The sequence below is a fragment of the Somniosus microcephalus genome, chromosome 6 (genome assembly GCF_052327205.1).
Source record: "Somniosus microcephalus isolate GS21.2 chromosome 6, FLI_Smic_1.0, whole genome shotgun sequence".
NCBI classification, from domain to species: Eukaryota; Metazoa; Chordata; class Chondrichthyes; order Squaliformes; family Somniosidae; genus Somniosus; species Somniosus microcephalus.
In genome coordinates this window covers 198,621,240-198,638,575 of record NC_140992.1, presented here as the reverse complement: position 1 = coordinate 198,638,575, position 17,336 = coordinate 198,621,240, and the positions used below count along the sequence as shown (strand labels likewise).

Sequence of the window (17,336 nt, the reverse complement as noted above, 5' to 3'; positions counted from 1 at the left end):
AGTTATGCTGCAGTTATACAAAACCCTGGTTAGACCACACCTGGAGTACTGTGAGCAGTTCTGGGCACCACACCTTAGGAAGGATATATTGGCCTTGGAGGGAGTGCAGCGTATGTTTACCAGAATGATACCCGGACTTCAAGGGTTAAGTTACGAGGAGATATTACACAAATTAGGATTGTAATCCCAAGAATTTAGAAGGTTAAGGGGTGATCTGATCGAAATTTTCAGGATATTAAGGGGAACAGATATGGTAGATAGAAAGAAACTATCTCCGCTGGTTGGGGATTCTAGGACTAGGGGGCATAGTCTAAAAATTAGAGCCAGACCTTTCAGGAGTGAAATTAGGAAACATTTCTACACACAAAGGGTGGTAGAAGTTTGGAACTCTCTTCCGCAAACGGCAATTGATGCTAGATCAATTGTTAATTTTAAATCGGTAATTGATAGCTATTTTTTAATCAAAGGTATTGAGGGATATGGGCCAAAGGTGGGTATATGGAGTTAGATCACAGATCAGCCATGATCTCATTGAATGACAGAACAGGCTCAAGGGGCTGAGTGGCCTACTCCTGTTCCTATGTTCCTATCAGTGCTGTTTGACCTGGCCACTCACAGCTGTGTCCGAGCAGCCTGAGGACAGCTCTCCATCTGACCTTTTCTCTCCACCAAAATCTCCATAATTCCCCCAAGCAATTCGCTGATCTCGATGATCACAAGTGTGAACCACATCCTGGGTGTTGGTGCTCCAATGAGAATTAATTATTAAATAAATGTTAATTTTACACATTTGAGATATAACCAACATTTAAGCAGCATTCACTCAGTGCTCTCATGTTCAAAATGTTGATTTTTCCAGAGGAGGAATCCCGTGGAAGATGCCTCCCAAAGCAAGTTCCTTTCACAGACTGATGACCTGTCGATGTCTTCTTTTATCTTTCTTCTGGTTTCACACTGGAAAAGGTAATTCATTTTTCAGCACTTCCTTTGTTTGCATCTTCAAATACCATTTCACTTTTAATGGTTGTACCCGGCTGGTGATCCGGTGGGATACATCTTAGGTTGTGTATCCCAGGATGAACAAGGACACTATTTAATAATAACAGTGTGCAATGGAATTTGTGTAGATTTCCCACGGCCGACTGTCAAAAGGAAAGGCAAAAAATAACACAATTCTAGACTGCTTTATATCAGGTAAAATAACAAAGACAATTACAGAAGCAAAGATATTGGGCAAATGCTACAGAACAATACCTGAATAAAAGATCTAGAAACAGCTCACAAAGGTTCAGTTATCATCTCAAACCGGAGATTTCCTCCAATAAGAGCAAACAGTCCAACAAGCTGTACATCAGCAACATCTTCTAGTTTCATAAAGTCCCCCTTTATGAGAATCGTGTAACAGAAGCTTTTGCTACTGAGTTTCTTCCTTCTGACAGGCTCAGACTAAGAAAGTGAACAGACAAGGCAGGAGAATGGAGAATTGCGCACTTTCTAAACACACTTTTGCCTTTGAGTTTAGGATCTCAATCAAGCTCAGTTCAAAGTAACATATGAAAGTGACAATGCTGTTTTGCCCTCTGGACCCCTCCACCGTCTCTGCATGGCCAGACCACTTGTCCAGCATCCTGTCTCGGATGAGCTGCAACTTCCTCCATTTAAATGTTGGGAAGATTTCGATTTCGGGCCCTGCCACTAGCTTCTTACCCTCGTCACTGGCTCCATTCCCCGCATTGCCCACTGACTGAGGCTGAAGCAGATTGTTCACAACTTTGGTGTTCTGTTTAACTCCGAGCTGAGCTTCTGAATCCATATCCTCTCCATCACAAAGATGGCCTACTTCTACCTCTGTAACATCACCCACCTGCGCTTCTACCTCAGGCCATCTGCTGCTGAATCTCTCAGCCATACCTTTGTCACCTCCAGACTCGAGTACTGGAAAGCTTCCCATCCTCCACCCTTTATAGACTTCAACTCCTCCAAAACCCTGCTACTGGAATCCCACCCTGGACCAATCCTGCTTTCCACCAACACCCCTGTTCTCACTGACCTGCATTGGCTCCTGGTTCCCAAAGCCTCAAATTTATTGACAGGCCCCACCACTACTGGCCTCAAATCCGGATTTAAAGGTTGAGGTGCACTAATCTCGACTTGTCTAAAGAGCTTGATCTCAATAGATGACTGTTCCTAAGAGATGCAGTGACAGAGCTGTGATGAATACTGAAACCTGACCTCCAGTCAGCTCCTCCACAGGCACGTTCCAAAATCCACAGGGAACATTTTCTAATTACATTGAAGAGGTGACATCGCAGAATGTGGTAATGTCAGCTGGGCACTTCAATAGTGCAAAGACCTGTGGGAGTATATTGGCCCTGGTACCATTTCAGCTGGGATTGGTGAATTGGTCCTGATGTGCATAATCGGTTAATAATTGGGATTTTAATTAAACTCAATGTTTATACTTTTCACAGTATGTTGTATTTCTATCACCTCTTATATCCTAAATACAAGCCAATCATTGTAATGCTGTGTTAGATGTGGCTTTAGAGGGTTTGGTGATGCATCCACTGGGAGCACGTTAGGAACTTGCACACACTTCCAACAGACTGAAAGTTGTGGGGTGGGGGCACATGTTCCACACCAGGACAATTTCATAAGATTCCCCTTAGAGCCTGAAACCTATTCATTGTTACTGAACCTAAAGGAAAGAAAGCACTTCAGTTCATATGGTGCCTTTTACATCCTCTGGATGTCCCAAAGCACTTTACAGCCAACAAAAATGACCAGATAGCCTGGTTTTAGTGATGCTGATTGAAGGATAAATGTTATCCAGTGGGGAGAGCTCCCCTGCTCTTCTTCAAATCATGCCATTTGAGGTTTTGCACCCACCTGAGAGGGCAGGCACGGTCTAAGCTTCATGTCTCTCTGAAAGGCGGCACCTCAGAGAGTGCTGCACTCCCGCAGTACTGCAATGAAGTATCAGCTTACGTTATGTGGTCAGGTCTCTGGAGTGGGGCTTGAACCCACAACCTTCTGCCTCAGAGGTGAGAATGCTACCACTGACCCAAGGGTGACATCCAGTTGAATGTAGATTTAATGGAAATTGTTTGATAATATACAGTGATTTTATATTACTTTCAATCCTCTAAATGATCTCTTGTGTGTTATATGATTTGTACCAATATTCTTTGAACAATTTTGATATTAATAAAGTATGTTTATTTTTAAATTTTATATAATCTTATGTTAATTTAGAGTGGGATTTGCAGGTTAAATTGATCACAAAATAGATTTTCCCTGTAACTGAAATACCATAAATAGCTGAAACACAACAAAGTATTATGGTATTTGCTGTCGCCAGGCATCTCCTGATTGGCTGCCATAATTACGTTGGAAATCCTGGTCACGCAATTTATCTGGGATTTCTGTCAATCTTCCGCCAAAATCACAGTGGTTGATCGGGAGAACCCCTGAGGAAATTCTCAACGTGTTTCCAGGAGGTTGATTAATGGTTATCGTGATTATATTTGCAGTGGTATTTGGAGCTGAATTTACATTTTGTGGGTACCTACACCACAGCATTAATAAGTCTCATCACCATATTGAGCCTGGCCTTGGCCCCTGTTCATTGAAAATGTCCATAAACCAAAGAGGCTTCGAAATAAAAGCTCGTCTCATTGAGAACGGCCCATCGATCTCTACGGAAGATATTGCAGCAACTACACCCAATGCTTCGTCAGATGTCTGCATCACTTGGAAAGGACACGTTGGCAAACTGTTCATAACTCGTGGTGATGTCGTTAAGTCGTATTCAACTGCCATGTCCACTAAAAGGAAATGTTGTCCCAATTTCATTCTTACCAAAAGCACTTCAAGTAATAATTCACAGTTGCTGAGCGATATAATTTACATAAATGGATCACACTTCAGTCCTGTTCACATAGAAAATGCTTCTTATTTAGAATTTACTGGATCTGAAGGAGCCTCTGGTAAGTAGAATAATAAATTACACATTGTGAATCTCGCTTACATTTTAAAGAGCTTTAAGATTTATAATACGTAAAGATAGGCCCAGGCTTTCTGTGCCTCTCCCCCTGCCAATGTTTTGGTGGATCCACGGCAGGTGGGGACAAAATATGTGAAGGGTTGTGCTGCTCCTTGTCCCCAACTCTGTGCACCTTCCCCCCAACACCCACCCCACCATTTCCCGGGGGGGTTGATCTGATCATCCCAGAATATTCCTGCCCATATATGGAAGGCAGTGTATAAAGATGGTGCAATTGAGAGAATTATGGCCTCCACCATTTTTCCCGCCATTTCAGCTGTTTGAACACCGGATACAAAGGCTGCCAGTTCGGCCCAGGCATTCAACGCTCACGGTTGGAGGAAAGGGCCAAAAATCAAATCAGTTTGTAAGCAGCACAGAGGCTTTCTGTATTCCAATGCTGTGCAGACTCCCGAAGACCACCACATCAAAAGTATGGTCTCTTTTCGGCAGGACTCCTCGGTGGAGGCCAGGGACCCTGTCTCCAGTATGCTAATGACCCTGAGGTCGGAGAGTTGTCTGGGGTCAGGGGAACAGCTTCATGGAGGGCAGGGCCCCGCCCCTTGGAGATGTGCCCCAGTCAATGGGGAGGAGGATTTGGAAAGCCGAGGCGATGTTATTTAAGCTGCAAAGACCACTGAAAGCAAAACCTTAATTATGAAAACAATAATAATTAAATATTACTGAACAATTCATTTACTGGCCTGTTTAGTGAAAGGCATCGATGGTTCTAAACACAGATTCTGGAATATGCGTTCCTTTAACCTTGAGATTATGTTCCTCAGTAAAAAAATACTCACAGTATTAAAGGAATAATGGTTCCTGCCCAGCCAGAGTTGAACTTGTCTGCTCTAACCAGGCTAATATTTAATCTTTATAAACATGTCATTAGTTTTATTGTGAAGCAATTTAATTGAAGTATTCACCTTAAAAGCAACAAATACAAAATCTTAGTACTGGTTTTCACCATAAAACAGGACTGGTGCTCAGGGCCTAATGTTTCCCCTCTTCTGTCAGGACCACAAGTGATTTACTTTCAGAGCCCGACGCTCTCATTCTCCCATACTTGTATAGTTCCTGTTTCTCCCACTGTGCCTGTCACTGGGCTGAGACCACAGCAAGTTATCAAAATAAATAATGGTTGCAATTAAAATAATCCAAAAATAAATATTAGGGCGGCTAGAAAATAAAACTTGAGAGGAAAGAGTTCTAAAAGGCTCCCCTACAACATGTATTACATCACTGATATAGAGAATGTGAGTCAACTTATACTTGGAACAAGTTACAAGACTGAAGATATTAAAATTAGGAGTCTCGATGCTTGGGTGGATCATTAGAGGAAGGCACCAGTAGGACCCCATTTTACCGTTCTTTGTGGAAGAATAAAGCTAAATACAGGGGAATGTTACAATGGCAGCAATATTGTTATTTTAGAACTGATGAAAGATTGTGACCAACTCCAGGACAGGCAGAAATTTGGTCATTCTCACATATGATGAGATCTTTTCACTGTCTTTTCACTTAGAAACACCATGGTCTGATTGCATGAAACAGAAAAACAAACTGACTCAACTCGCAAAACAAGAAACATTTAATCTAAATGATGCTCGTTATGCAGTGCTAATTACGAGTGGAATCCTGGAGGAATGTAATGCCAGCATTTCAGTCGGGTAAGTGTCAACAGCCTGACATTGAGAAAATGTTTAAAAGATGATGGTTTGGAAAGGACACGTTTTAGAAATTTCAAACACTGGAATTCAGCAGATTCATTGCTGGTCTTTCTGTTTCTCTGTGCTTCTATAACTTGTTCTGCAGATATTGGTCATCCAGTTTTGAGTTTCCCACAAATGGATACAATCTACTCTTAATTCAAAGCTGCTTTATGTTAATTTCAATCAAAATCTCACCAAAGTGTGACCCTTTTAAAATACATTGAAAATGTGTTGCTTAGTTCAAACCTCTTGGCTCTAATTCCTATTCCCACAACAAATGGGCTCTGAACAGTTTATTCTGACACTTTATTCAAATTCAATTCAATTTTATTTGCCATATGTAACTAGTACTAGTACAAGTACAATAGAATGCTTACTCCCCGTAGGGACACGTCAGCTATTCTTACAGCGCCGTGTGCAGAAAATCAATTGAATTGCATCCAGTGGCAGTGGGAGCACGATGTCCCTCAGCCGCTCCATCCTCCTCGTCACCGCGGCCTCCTCCTCACTGTTGCCGGCTCGGCTCCACGTGTGGTGGCCTGCTTCTCCCGCTCACCCTCTGGCCACCATTCCCGGCTCCCTCCTCCCAGTCGGACTGCGGGTCATCGTGGTTGCTGCTGCTGCTCGATGCGCTGCGCTGCCTCCGCCCGATTCGCCGAACACATCCTCTGGTGGCCGTGGCCTCCACCTCACCGTCGCTGGCTCCACGGTCCGACGGCCCGGGGCCTGCTTCTCCCGCTTCCAGTCCGGCCTCTGGCCGCCATGCTCGGCTCCCCTCCTCCCAGTCGGAATGCCTTCCTGCTGAAAAGCTGCCGGCTGACGTGCTCTAGCGGGCCGATGTGGCTGCTGCTGCTGCTCGATGCGCTGCGCTGCCTCCGCCCGACTCGCCGAACACTTCGCTCCGGTTGCGGGAGCGAGCGGCGAGAGCGGGCCGCCCGAAGCAGGGAGAGCGCGCTAGCACCGGACCGTCTCGGTCGCCATCTTGACTCCTATCGCCATCTTGACATCCTTCAACTCCATGATCAACATCAGGTGCCGAGGCGTCACAGCCTTCTCCCAGTGGATGCAGTGCATCATCAGGCGGTGACAAAGCAGTTTGGTGAGTGTGGCTCGCCAGAAGTATAAGATCATCAAATATGTGGAGGAGCGCCCTGGAGACATGAAGAAAGTTGTGGTACAGAAATTGAACATCCCTCCCACCACCCTCTCCAACTACCTGAAACAACAAGGAGGGCGTCTTTGCTGATTGCCAGTGGACTTTTGCAGCCAAAGGAAGAGGACGTGCACTTCAGTTTGTCTCGATGTGGAATCAGATTTGTTGAGCTGGTTCAAGCAGGCAAGAGCAGCTTAGCTTCCTGGACTGTCCTCGTCTTGGTGGGAAAGGTGAATGAATTCACTGAAGAATTTGGAACCAACTCTGTTTCTGCCTCATGGATCAACCACTTTAAAAACAGTCACACAGTCACGTCCACGCCCATACATGGGGAGGCAAGCAATGTTCTCAGAGAGTGTCAGCAACTGGGTGCCTGATAACAAGTCCAGAATTGTTATTTCATTTTAAGCATAAGGACATCTTTAATGCTGATGAAATGGGCCTTTTTTAATGAGCTGTACCCATGCAGAACACCAGCTTTCATGAACAAAAAATACTCAGGTGTGTGTCGATACCTCTTCAAACAGTAGGCGTAGCCATGCATTGTTAGAAAGAGTATCAACATTTTATTAAGCATATAAAATAACAAGTGAACTCCCAGGAGTAATAGGAGCTCCATGAGTCTGCAACCCAACAGGCGCACACAGGAGCGAGAGCGAACAGAGAGGTCACATGCTAGTCACATGACGATGACACTGATGCCACTCACGTACAGCAAACGTGCACCCGGCATCACAAGGTGGAAAAAAGTCAATCAGTGAATTACCATCATAGTTTGCAAAAGCATGACAGGAGAAAAAAGAAAGCCGGCAGTAACTGGGAGTGAGAAAGGGGCTCAAATGAGTGGATCCAGTGAGCAGAGGGAGAGAGGAACCAGTCCCAGTTGTGAAAGGTTGCTGAGGAATTGACTGATGACTAAGCTAAAGGTTTCAATGGAACTTTTTGCGCTACGCAGTGGCTGGTGGGTGGGGAGCCTTGGGGATCATAATGCTCATTTGCAATATGACTGTATGTGACAGGCTTGATGGACCAGCTGGTCTTTTCCTGTTGCTCATTTTTCGTATGTTTGGATATAGAAGAAACAATTTTGTTGATAAATGTGCTGTCAGCAAGAAGCAAACCATAATCACAGAACATTTCACAAAATGACTGAACTTTGCATTGTACACCTTGTACAGTACTCGGGTTTCAATCACATTCATTGAAATAGTTGCTTTGTTGTTTTATGGTGTTTAATGGTGTTCCTGTGGTGTTTTGCTGCCCTGTTTTATTAAAATTGCTTAATTCACACTTGCTGGATTAATCACATTTTTTCCAAGCAAATAACAGCTTTGAATTAAGAGGAGTAGATTGTTCTCCCTGTTTCTTTACAAACTGTCCTCTGTCGATTTGCTACTTTCTTATTTCATGCTCAGAAGTTTCTAATCGCTGTTCCCTGTTGGAATCTCTAATTAAGTTGTAGGTTTTCTGTCCCTTTCCTTCTCATTTCTATCCACAACTAAGAGGTTTCCCCTTTCCATTCTCTTCTTACCCACTCCAATACTCCTGTAAATGAAGAGCCAGGTGATCAGTTGCTTTCTAGTAAAGCCATGCTCATCCTAAATTGTCCTTTTCACCAATTTGCTATCTAGAGTGTTTCCACTTCCAGATAAATTTACATTTTTGAAAAAAAAGTATTTTTATGTCTGAGGCAAAGGAAGCTGTTGAGACAGTATAGTCTTCACCTGAATGAGACTCATGTGGATGACCTTGTATAGAGCAGTGAGAGAAGATTAAAAGTAGTGAGAGGGAGGGGCAAACAGAGCAGACTCCAATATGAGATAAAATGAATACTGGAACTAGAAGAGCTACATAGGCCCAGATGTTATAGAAGAGAAGCGGGGATGGTGGATGTCAGTTAGAGTGCAGACAGTATTATAATAGCAGCTTTCTCAAGATGCGCTCCCGATGAGTGCTGCTCCCTATTGGGAGTGTCATATTGTGGAATTACTCCTGCTACAATGGGACAAAGATGGACTAATTGAGTTGGCAGAACTATGGTTGATGGAGTTCAATGTGGGGAAGTGTGAGGTCATCAACTTTGGATGTGAGAAAGATGAAATGGAATATTTTCTTAATTGTGAGAGTTTAGGAGCTGTGGAGGAGCAAAGGGATTTGAGTGTCTATGTATGTAAATCACTGCTGCCATTTACCCATTTCCTGTTTTCCGCTTAAGCACTTAGTAGTTCATTCTATTTCTTTTCTCGTGTGTGTGTTTAGCCCAGTGATGTGGTGATGGTGCAGCACAAGGCCTGGATCACAACTGTTTCAGCTGTCATTGTGGCCTCTGCTGTGCGTGGCTGCACTGCAGGTGGCCCTGGAATTGCTGCTGGATTCTTTCGTGCTTGCTGCCGTTTTGTTGGGAGTTTCTGTACAGAGCCATCAATGACCCCCAACAACACACGCTCAGAAAGTAACCTTCTCTTAAAAGCTGTGCTGTGGTAATCTGGTTCACCTCACCAGCTGGAGAGGGAGGTGACCTTACCTGCTGGCTAGTGGCTTCCTGCTCCTGTCCACCAATGCTCTGTGACTCCTCACTTATGCTGCCTGTGTGCTGGTTGTCTGAACCTTCGGGTGTGGATGTATTAGAGTTCCTCAATGGGTCGGGTAAGTGTAGTGTTTGGGATGTTAGGTTTGCTGCTACTGATGCTACTTCTCATGGGGCTGTTTTCCAACAAGTCCTGGGAGGAGCCAGCTCTAGAAATCAGAGGAGATCCCACAAAAGCACAAAAAGGACAGTAATACAAAAAGGAACTTAGAATAGTCGTCTTCTTCTTTCGTATGGTAGTAGCAAAGCAAATCAAATGCCAATATCTAAGTCAGATACCCAGGCCAAAGCTTCCGGTGTAACAGCGTGGATACCTTGTAGGCTGCCTGCGAATATCCTCTGAGGGCAGTGCTCACTGATGTGCCCCAGGGTCTGATTAGGAGCTCCACAGTCGCATGATGGGGATGCTTTAATCTTCCATCTATGGAGAAGGTGGCAGCATCTACCATGACCAGTTCTGAGGCGGTTGATGGTTGTCCACTGTTTGCGAGGAAGGTTTGATCCTTCAGGTTGTACTGTGAGGTCTTCTAAACGGGATCCATTCCATATGTTACAGTTCTTTCAAGCATTTCGCCATCGGTCATCAAGGCTGAGGAGAGATCGCTGAAGGGCTTTGGCGATGGTCCAAAATGGCCTTCTAGATTTGAGACGGGTTGGTGGTAGATTGTTCAAGTTGGCCTGGATTGGCATGTCTTTGCTGGTGTAGCGGTTGTATTCTCTGGAGACTGCATATTCATGGTGTGGTAGTGCGATGTTTGCAAGCACGGGCATCCATGGTGTTGGTGTCGATAAAAGCGTACTGGTGATAATTCTCATAGTAGAATTCAGCTGGACATCAACGGATTTGACATGCGGACTTGATAGACATGCCGGAGAGCAGTACTCTGCTGTAGAGTACCCCAGGGCGAGTGCTGCCTTACGGAGGGTTTGAGCGTCAGCTCCCCACGTAGATCCGGCGAGTTTCTGGATCAAGTTGACCTACTCTTTAATTTCTTCCCAAGGTTCTGGAGATGTTGTCTATTCGATAGGGTGCAATCAAGCGTGACTCCTAAATAGGTGGTTTTTTTGGCACGGTTTACCTCTGCGCCGCAAAAAGAGACTTTTAAAGTTTGGTTTGCTTGATGGGTGTTGAGGTGGAATGTCGAGGTGACGGTCTTTTTCGGCTTTGGCCAAAGTCACCATCGACGGAAGTAGGTCTCCATCCTCTGTAAATCACTGGTTAGGGTCTCCTCGGTGATGGGCAGATTCATGTTTTGCGTGGCCAAGACAATGTCATCAGCATATACGAACTTTCGGGACTCTGTTTTGAGCAGGTCACTGGTGTAAACGTTGTATAATATGGGTGCCAGGGCAGAACCCTGTGGAAGTCTGTTGTTCAGGGTCCTATATCTTCTTTTCTGGGTGCCAGAGTACACACAGAAGCGTCGGTTGCTAAGCATGGAGCTGAGAAGTTGGATCGTTGTTCTGCAGGGTAAAATGGTGGAGAGCTTGAAAAGCAGTTCATGCTTCCATACTGTGCCATACGCCGCTGACAGGTCCACGAGTGCTACGGCGGTCTTGAGCTGGTGCTGGAAGCTTGCTTCGATATGCATTGTTAAACTTACCACTTGGTCACAGCAGTTATGACTGCTCCGGAAGCCCGCTTGCTCCTAAGGAATGGTTGGCTCAATGATGGGGCTGGTCTGTGGAGTAGTAACCTCTCCAGCACTTTATAACAAGTGCAAAGTAAGGAGATTGGGCGATAGCTGGAGGTTTCACAAGTATTCTTCCCCAGCTTCAGGAGGGCAATTATTTTAGTCTCCCTCCAAATAGGTGGAATTTTACCGGCTGTCAGTATCTCAGAGAAGGAGGTCAACCATCTCTTCACTTTGGGTCCCAGTGCTTTTAGGAATTCTGGGTAAACACTATCTGGACCAGCAGCTTTTCCAGATTTGGTTGTCGACGGGGCTGCGTTTAGTTCGTCCAAGGTCAATGGATGAGACATAGTTGACGATCTTGGTGTCGCCATTAAGCTTGTCGAAAGCTGCCGCTTCACCTGGTGTCGAAATTCTTTGTCTACTGGAGCCTTTGATCAAGTAGAATAGTAATACTAACATGGTACAGACAAGTATTTCCCATGGTCCTACTGATCCTGGATAGTACAGGTGAGTATATTCAAGACAGAGGTTGATACATTTTTGGAAACAAAGGGAATTAAGGGATATGGGGACAGTGCGGGAAGGTGGAGTTGAGGTAGAAGATCAGCCATGATCTTGATGAATGGCAGAGCAGGCTCAAATGGCCAATGGCCTACTCCAGCTCCTATTTCTTATATTCTTATGATGGGATTTTACCTGGAAGGAGCCTTGGGATAAAAACCCATTTAAGGGATTTGCCTTCCTGCTTCTCCATCTGCTGCATACTCCAGGATTTAGTGTCCTTGGAAGGCAATGGCCCTCTTCTTAATGAGGGTGAAAGTCCATTTTGGCTGTTTACTTCCTCCCGTTGCCAGATGCTGCTTTCTGTTGTGGGCCCCTTTCTCCTCTAAGAAGTTAAACGGGGATGAGGGTTAATACGTTCTGAGCAGTGGCCATTACAAAACCCATTGTGAGAAGTGGTAGGGGTTGGTGAGAAAGTGATGTGTCTCCTGCAGATGAGGAGGTAGACAAGCTTGCAAGCCTTTATCAGTGGGCATTCTGGTGCTATCGGAATGAGCACTGTTCAAAGAAGCTGTAGAAAGGTGAAGACAGGAGAGTTTCAGGACCCACACATAATGTTATAGACTGTGAGGACAAAGTGTATTGAGGTGCACACAACTGTAATGTCCGAGTATAAATAATACTCAGACTGCAGGAGAACAATAAAACAGGTATTTACTGAACAGAGAGTAATTCAAGACTGAAATACAGAAGCCTGCTATGGCTTTATATACAGGGGTGGTCACTGCCGGTACTGCAGTATAGAATCAGTTCTTCTCTTAAAGGCACATACACAACAATTCCTCCCCTTTTAGATAAACAGTACATAACATTCATTTAACAACTAAATAATAACTAATTACAATTACAATTTTCTCTGTACTATATACATCAACTGAAATAATCATTTATAAGTTCAGTCTTTGAGGAGGCTTCCTGAGCCTGACTGGATAGCGCCTTTCTCGAGTATCCTGTTCTTGCGGCGGAGTTGATTCTGGCTCATTGTCATTGGTTGGTTCGTCAGCTTCCAATACCACTGCTTCGGAGGTAGACGCAATCTGTACTTCGGGTTGATTACCAGGTGCACCTGCTCGTGGTATGGGTTTGACTTGTTCCTGTGACTCTAGAATCTGGTCAGCATGGCATCTCACGATGCTCTCTCCAACGTCCACTGTGTACATTAGTGGTCCCTGCTGTGTGCATATCGTTCCTGGCTGCCATTTTTCTGTTCGGTAGTCGCGGGCCAAGACTGGTTGCCCTATCTTGAAGCTCCTGGTTGGCTTCTCATTTATGTGCTGGAATTGCTTATCCTCAACATCTCGTCTTATGTTTGGTTTGAGCAAATCCAGGCGACATCTTAGCCTTCGGTTGAAGAACATTATGGCTGGAGCTTGGTTGGTGACTGCATGTGTCGCATTCCGGTAAGCAAACAAGAAATTATCCACCTTGTGTTGCAGTGGTATATCGTTATTATGCATTGCCTTTATGGCCTTTTTAAAGGTCTGAACAAACCTCTCAGCTAATCCATTTGTGGCTGGATGATATGGGGCAGATGTGCAATGCTTCACCCCATTATTTCTCAGAAACCTCCGGAAATCCTCTGACATAAACTGTGGCCCATTGTCGGAGCAAATCTGTTCTGGCAAGCCATTCCTGGTGAAGATGGTCCGTAGGACTGCAATAGTTTTCTCCGTGGTGGTGGAGGACATTTTGATGACCTCTGGCCATTTCGAATGGGCGTCCGCAGCGATTATGAACATTGAGTCCATAAATGGACCAGCAAAATCAATGTGTACCCGTTGCCATGGAAATGAGGGCCACTCCCATGGATGTAGCGGGGCCTGTGGTGGAGCGTTTTGGACCTTCTGGCATCCTGTGCATCTCTTGGTCATATCCACGATTTCTTTATCGATTCCCGGCCACCACACAAACGCCCTGGCTAGGCTCTTCATTTTTACCCCTCCCAGATGACCCTCATGAAGCTCATTGAGCACTCTATCTCTCAACTTAGGTGGAATTACCACTCGGGATCCATACATCAAGGTCCCCCGGCACACTGACAGCTGTTCTCTCCTTGGCGAGAATGCTGGCAACAGTGAGTCGCCATGTGCTGGCCATCCCTTCACCGTCAAATCATAGACCCGAGAGAGTGTCGGGTCATTTCGGGTTTCCTTCTCTATACTTGAGTTTGTAACAGGTAGACATTCGACTATGGTCGCATGGAATATCTCAACAGGGTCCACTGCAGGTGCTTCCGCTACCGTAGGCAACGGTAGGCGCAACAGCTCATCAGCGTTTCCATGCTGTTTCGTACCCTTGTACTCTATGTCGTACTGATGTGCCCCTAGAAAAAGTGACGATCTTTGCAGCCGTTGCGCCGTCATCACCGGAACGCCCTTCTTTGGGTTAAAAATGGAGACCAGGGGCTGATGATCAGTCAGTAGGGTGAATTTCTGCCCGTGCAGATAGTGATTGAACTTCTTCACCCCCCACACCAGGCTGAGGGCCTCCCTGTCAATCTGAGCGACGCAAAGGCTATTGGCCTCTCTGAACCGTCAGGGAATTTGTGTAACAGCACCACTCCGATGCCATAGGGAGACACATCACATGCTAACCGAATCAGTAGTGTTGGATTGTAGTGTGCCAATACTTCCTTTGAAGTGATTAGGCATTTACATTTCTGAAAGGCACGCTTACACTCATCACTCCATTTCCATGTTACTCCAGTTTGCAGTAGGGCGTTCAGTGGGTGCAGAATTGTGGATAAATTCGGCAAGAACTTATGGTAGTAGTTCACCAACCCGAGGAACGACCTCAGTTGCGACACATTTTCCAGTGCTGGACCCTTGACGACAGCCTCAATCTTGTCCGGCGACTTATGCAACCCTTCCTCATCAATCATGTGGCCATAATACGAGATTTGTCTCCTGAAGAACTCGCATTTGGGGCGGTTGGCTCGTAGCCCATATTCCTGTAATCTCGTGAGCACCTGCTCCAGGTTGGCAAGGTGTTCACTGTCATTTTCGCCCGTAACCAGGATGTCGTCCAAATAACACTGGGTCCCCGGGATCCCTTGCAGGACTTGTTCCATCGCCCTCTACCAAATAGCTGGGGCTGATGCTACCCCGAATACCAGTCGATTGTACTGGTAAAGGCCTTTGTGAGTGTTTATCGTGAGGTATTTCCTAGACGCTTCTTCCACCTCCATTTCTGGATAGGCTTGGGCCAGATCAATCATTGTAAAGTGTTTCCCTCCAGATAGTGAGGCAAAAATATCTTCTATCCGTGGAAGTGGATATTGTACTGTGTGCAGGACTGGGTTCACAGTTACCTTGAAGTCCCCACAGATGCGAACCTTCTTTGGTTCCCCAGGCGTGCTGCGCAATGATTTCTTCATTACAGGAACGATGGGTGTGGCCCACTCGCTCCAGTCCACCTTGGACAGCACACCCGAACGCTCCAGACTCTCCAGCTCTGCTTCAACGGCTGGGCGGATCGCGCAAGGTACCGGTCCGGCCATAAAAAATTTTGGGTTTGCGTTATCTTCGATTTTTATCCTTGCCGTTACTCCTTTTAGAGTCCCAAGTCCTTGTTGGAACACCTCTTTCGCGTCAGTTCGAATTTTTGACAGTCGTCCAAGTGTGACGTCATCATCCTTTTTATCAGTCACAGTTAGCGCCTGAATGGAATGCCAATCCAATTGTATTTTTCGGATCCATTCACGTCCCAATAATGGTGGTCCTCCATCTGGTAGTATATATAGATGCAGTTTCTGTGTTTCCTTGCCGTTGTGTTCAACTGGCACCCTTATTTTTCCTCTGGGGTAGACTTTTTACCCCGTGTATGTCTTCAATATAATGGACGTGTCCTTCAAGGGTATGTGTGAGAATAGCCGCTCATAGTCTTGTCGATTCATGACAGTTAGGGCTGATCCTGTGTCCAATTCCATCTTTACTGGGGACCCTGCTATCATGAGGGTGACCCAAATGGTTCGGTGATTCTCCTTTGCGATCACGTTGTGTAACTTTAGACAACTTAGTCTCCTGCTCCCGGAGTCCTTATCACTCTCCTGATCTTCCGAACTACTGTCTGTCAATTTCTTTACTTTCTTGTACTTTTCCTTAGTAGTTCTTGTAGTGTTGGTTTTCTTTCCCGACCTGCAGACTCTTGCTATGTGTCCCATTTTCCCACATTGCCTGCATACTTTGTCCTTAACCCAGCAGTCCTTCTGATCATGGGTTGTTCTGCCGCAGCGATAGCACTTTTCTGCTCCATACGCCATTTCGTTAGCGCTGTATTCCTGTGATTTCTGTTGTATTTCCGCAGCTCCCCGTGCTGCTGCTTCGTAGGATACTGCCACGCTGAAAGCCTGTTCTAGCATCAGGTCCTTTTCCGAAAGTAGTCGTTTCTGGGTTCCTTCATTCTGGAGCCCGCAGACAAACTTATCCCGCAAGGTGTCTGCCAGTCCTGCTCCGAACTGGCAGTGCTTTGATAACTTGCATAGTTCCGTAAGATAGTCAGCATTGCTCTCATCTTTGTGCTGGTTTCTTTTATGGAACTTGAATCTTTCTGCTATCAGCAGCAGTGTAGGGTTTAGGTGTTCCTGTAAGATATTAACAATCCCTTCAAAACTTTTCTCCATTGGTTTAGCTGGGGTAATTAAATTCCGCAATAGGCCGTACGTTCTCGCGCCCATCAAATTTAATAATACTGACGCCTTCTTTCCATCGGCCACCTCATTTGCCTTGCAGTACACTTCAATTCTTTCCACATACGTGGTCCATTCTTCTACCTCGTTGTCGAAAGCAGTGATACTGCCACTCTTCGGCATCTTGAGTGATTTAAAATGGCGCCTTCCGCGCTTTTTCTTCTTCCCCAATGGAATAAAATGGCGCCTCCCGCGCTTTTCCTTCTTTCCCAATGTAATAAAATGGTGCCTCCCGCGCTTTTCCTTCTTCCCCTTGCTGCCACGCTGCTCCTAGTGTTCTACAGGGTAATGGCGGCGACCCGCGGCTTCGGCGCGCCTCACTTTTCCTTCCCCGCGTTCTATCCTCTCCACGCTGCCCTGTTCTTGAGCACCGACCGCGCCCTGTGCGCTCCACCCTCTCTCTCTCTCTTCCTCCCGACAACGCTGCACGGCCCCTTTGCAGAGCCCAATGCAGTCCGGAAGGGTCAGCGCACTACCTGCTACCAGCACGACTTGCTGGAATACCTCGACTGGGGAGCCAGGCCCAGCTCTCCGCAGCCTCCCCTGCAACTCTCCGATGGATCCCTGGGTGGTTGCCTGCGGTCGACGCCCGCCGTTCTGACTTCGACCTCCAAGAAGCTTCTCTTCAGGGAAAAGATCCCCGTGAGGTGATGCAGTACTGCAGGTGAGTTCGAACCTGCCCGTCGCCAGTGTAATGCCCGAGTATAAATAATACTCAGACTGCAGGAGAACAATAAAACAGGTATTTACTGAACAGAGAGTAATACAAGACTGAAATACAGAAGCCTGCTATGGCTTTATATACATGGGTGGTCACTGCCGGTACTGCAGTATAGAATCAGTTCTTCTCTTAAAGGCACATACACAACAACAACAATCACTCTTTCCTTGGTGAGAAGCATCGGCAGCCAGTGCCCAACATTGCTCCTTCCTAGTGAGCCTCTTTTGGCACTG

General features: G+C 45.9%; 2 protein-coding genes across 2 annotated transcripts in view; one reads left to right on the top strand and one right to left on the bottom strand.

The window, feature by feature from the left end:
• LOC147116322 (adhesion G protein-coupled receptor G5-like) overlaps nucleotides 1–17,336 on the bottom strand; it is a 793,199-nt gene that overhangs the window by 206,533 nt on the left and 569,330 nt on the right. The gene's annotated exons all lie outside the window — the stretch shown is intronic.
• LOC147116325 (uncharacterized) lies at nucleotides 879–5,719 on the top strand. The gene is made up of 3 exons (XM_085991183.1): nucleotides 879–963; nucleotides 3,534–3,989; nucleotides 5,571–5,719. Exons 1-3 carry the CDS (start codon nucleotides 879–881, stop codon nucleotides 5,717–5,719), a joined length of 690 nt encoding a protein of 229 aa, XP_085847309.1.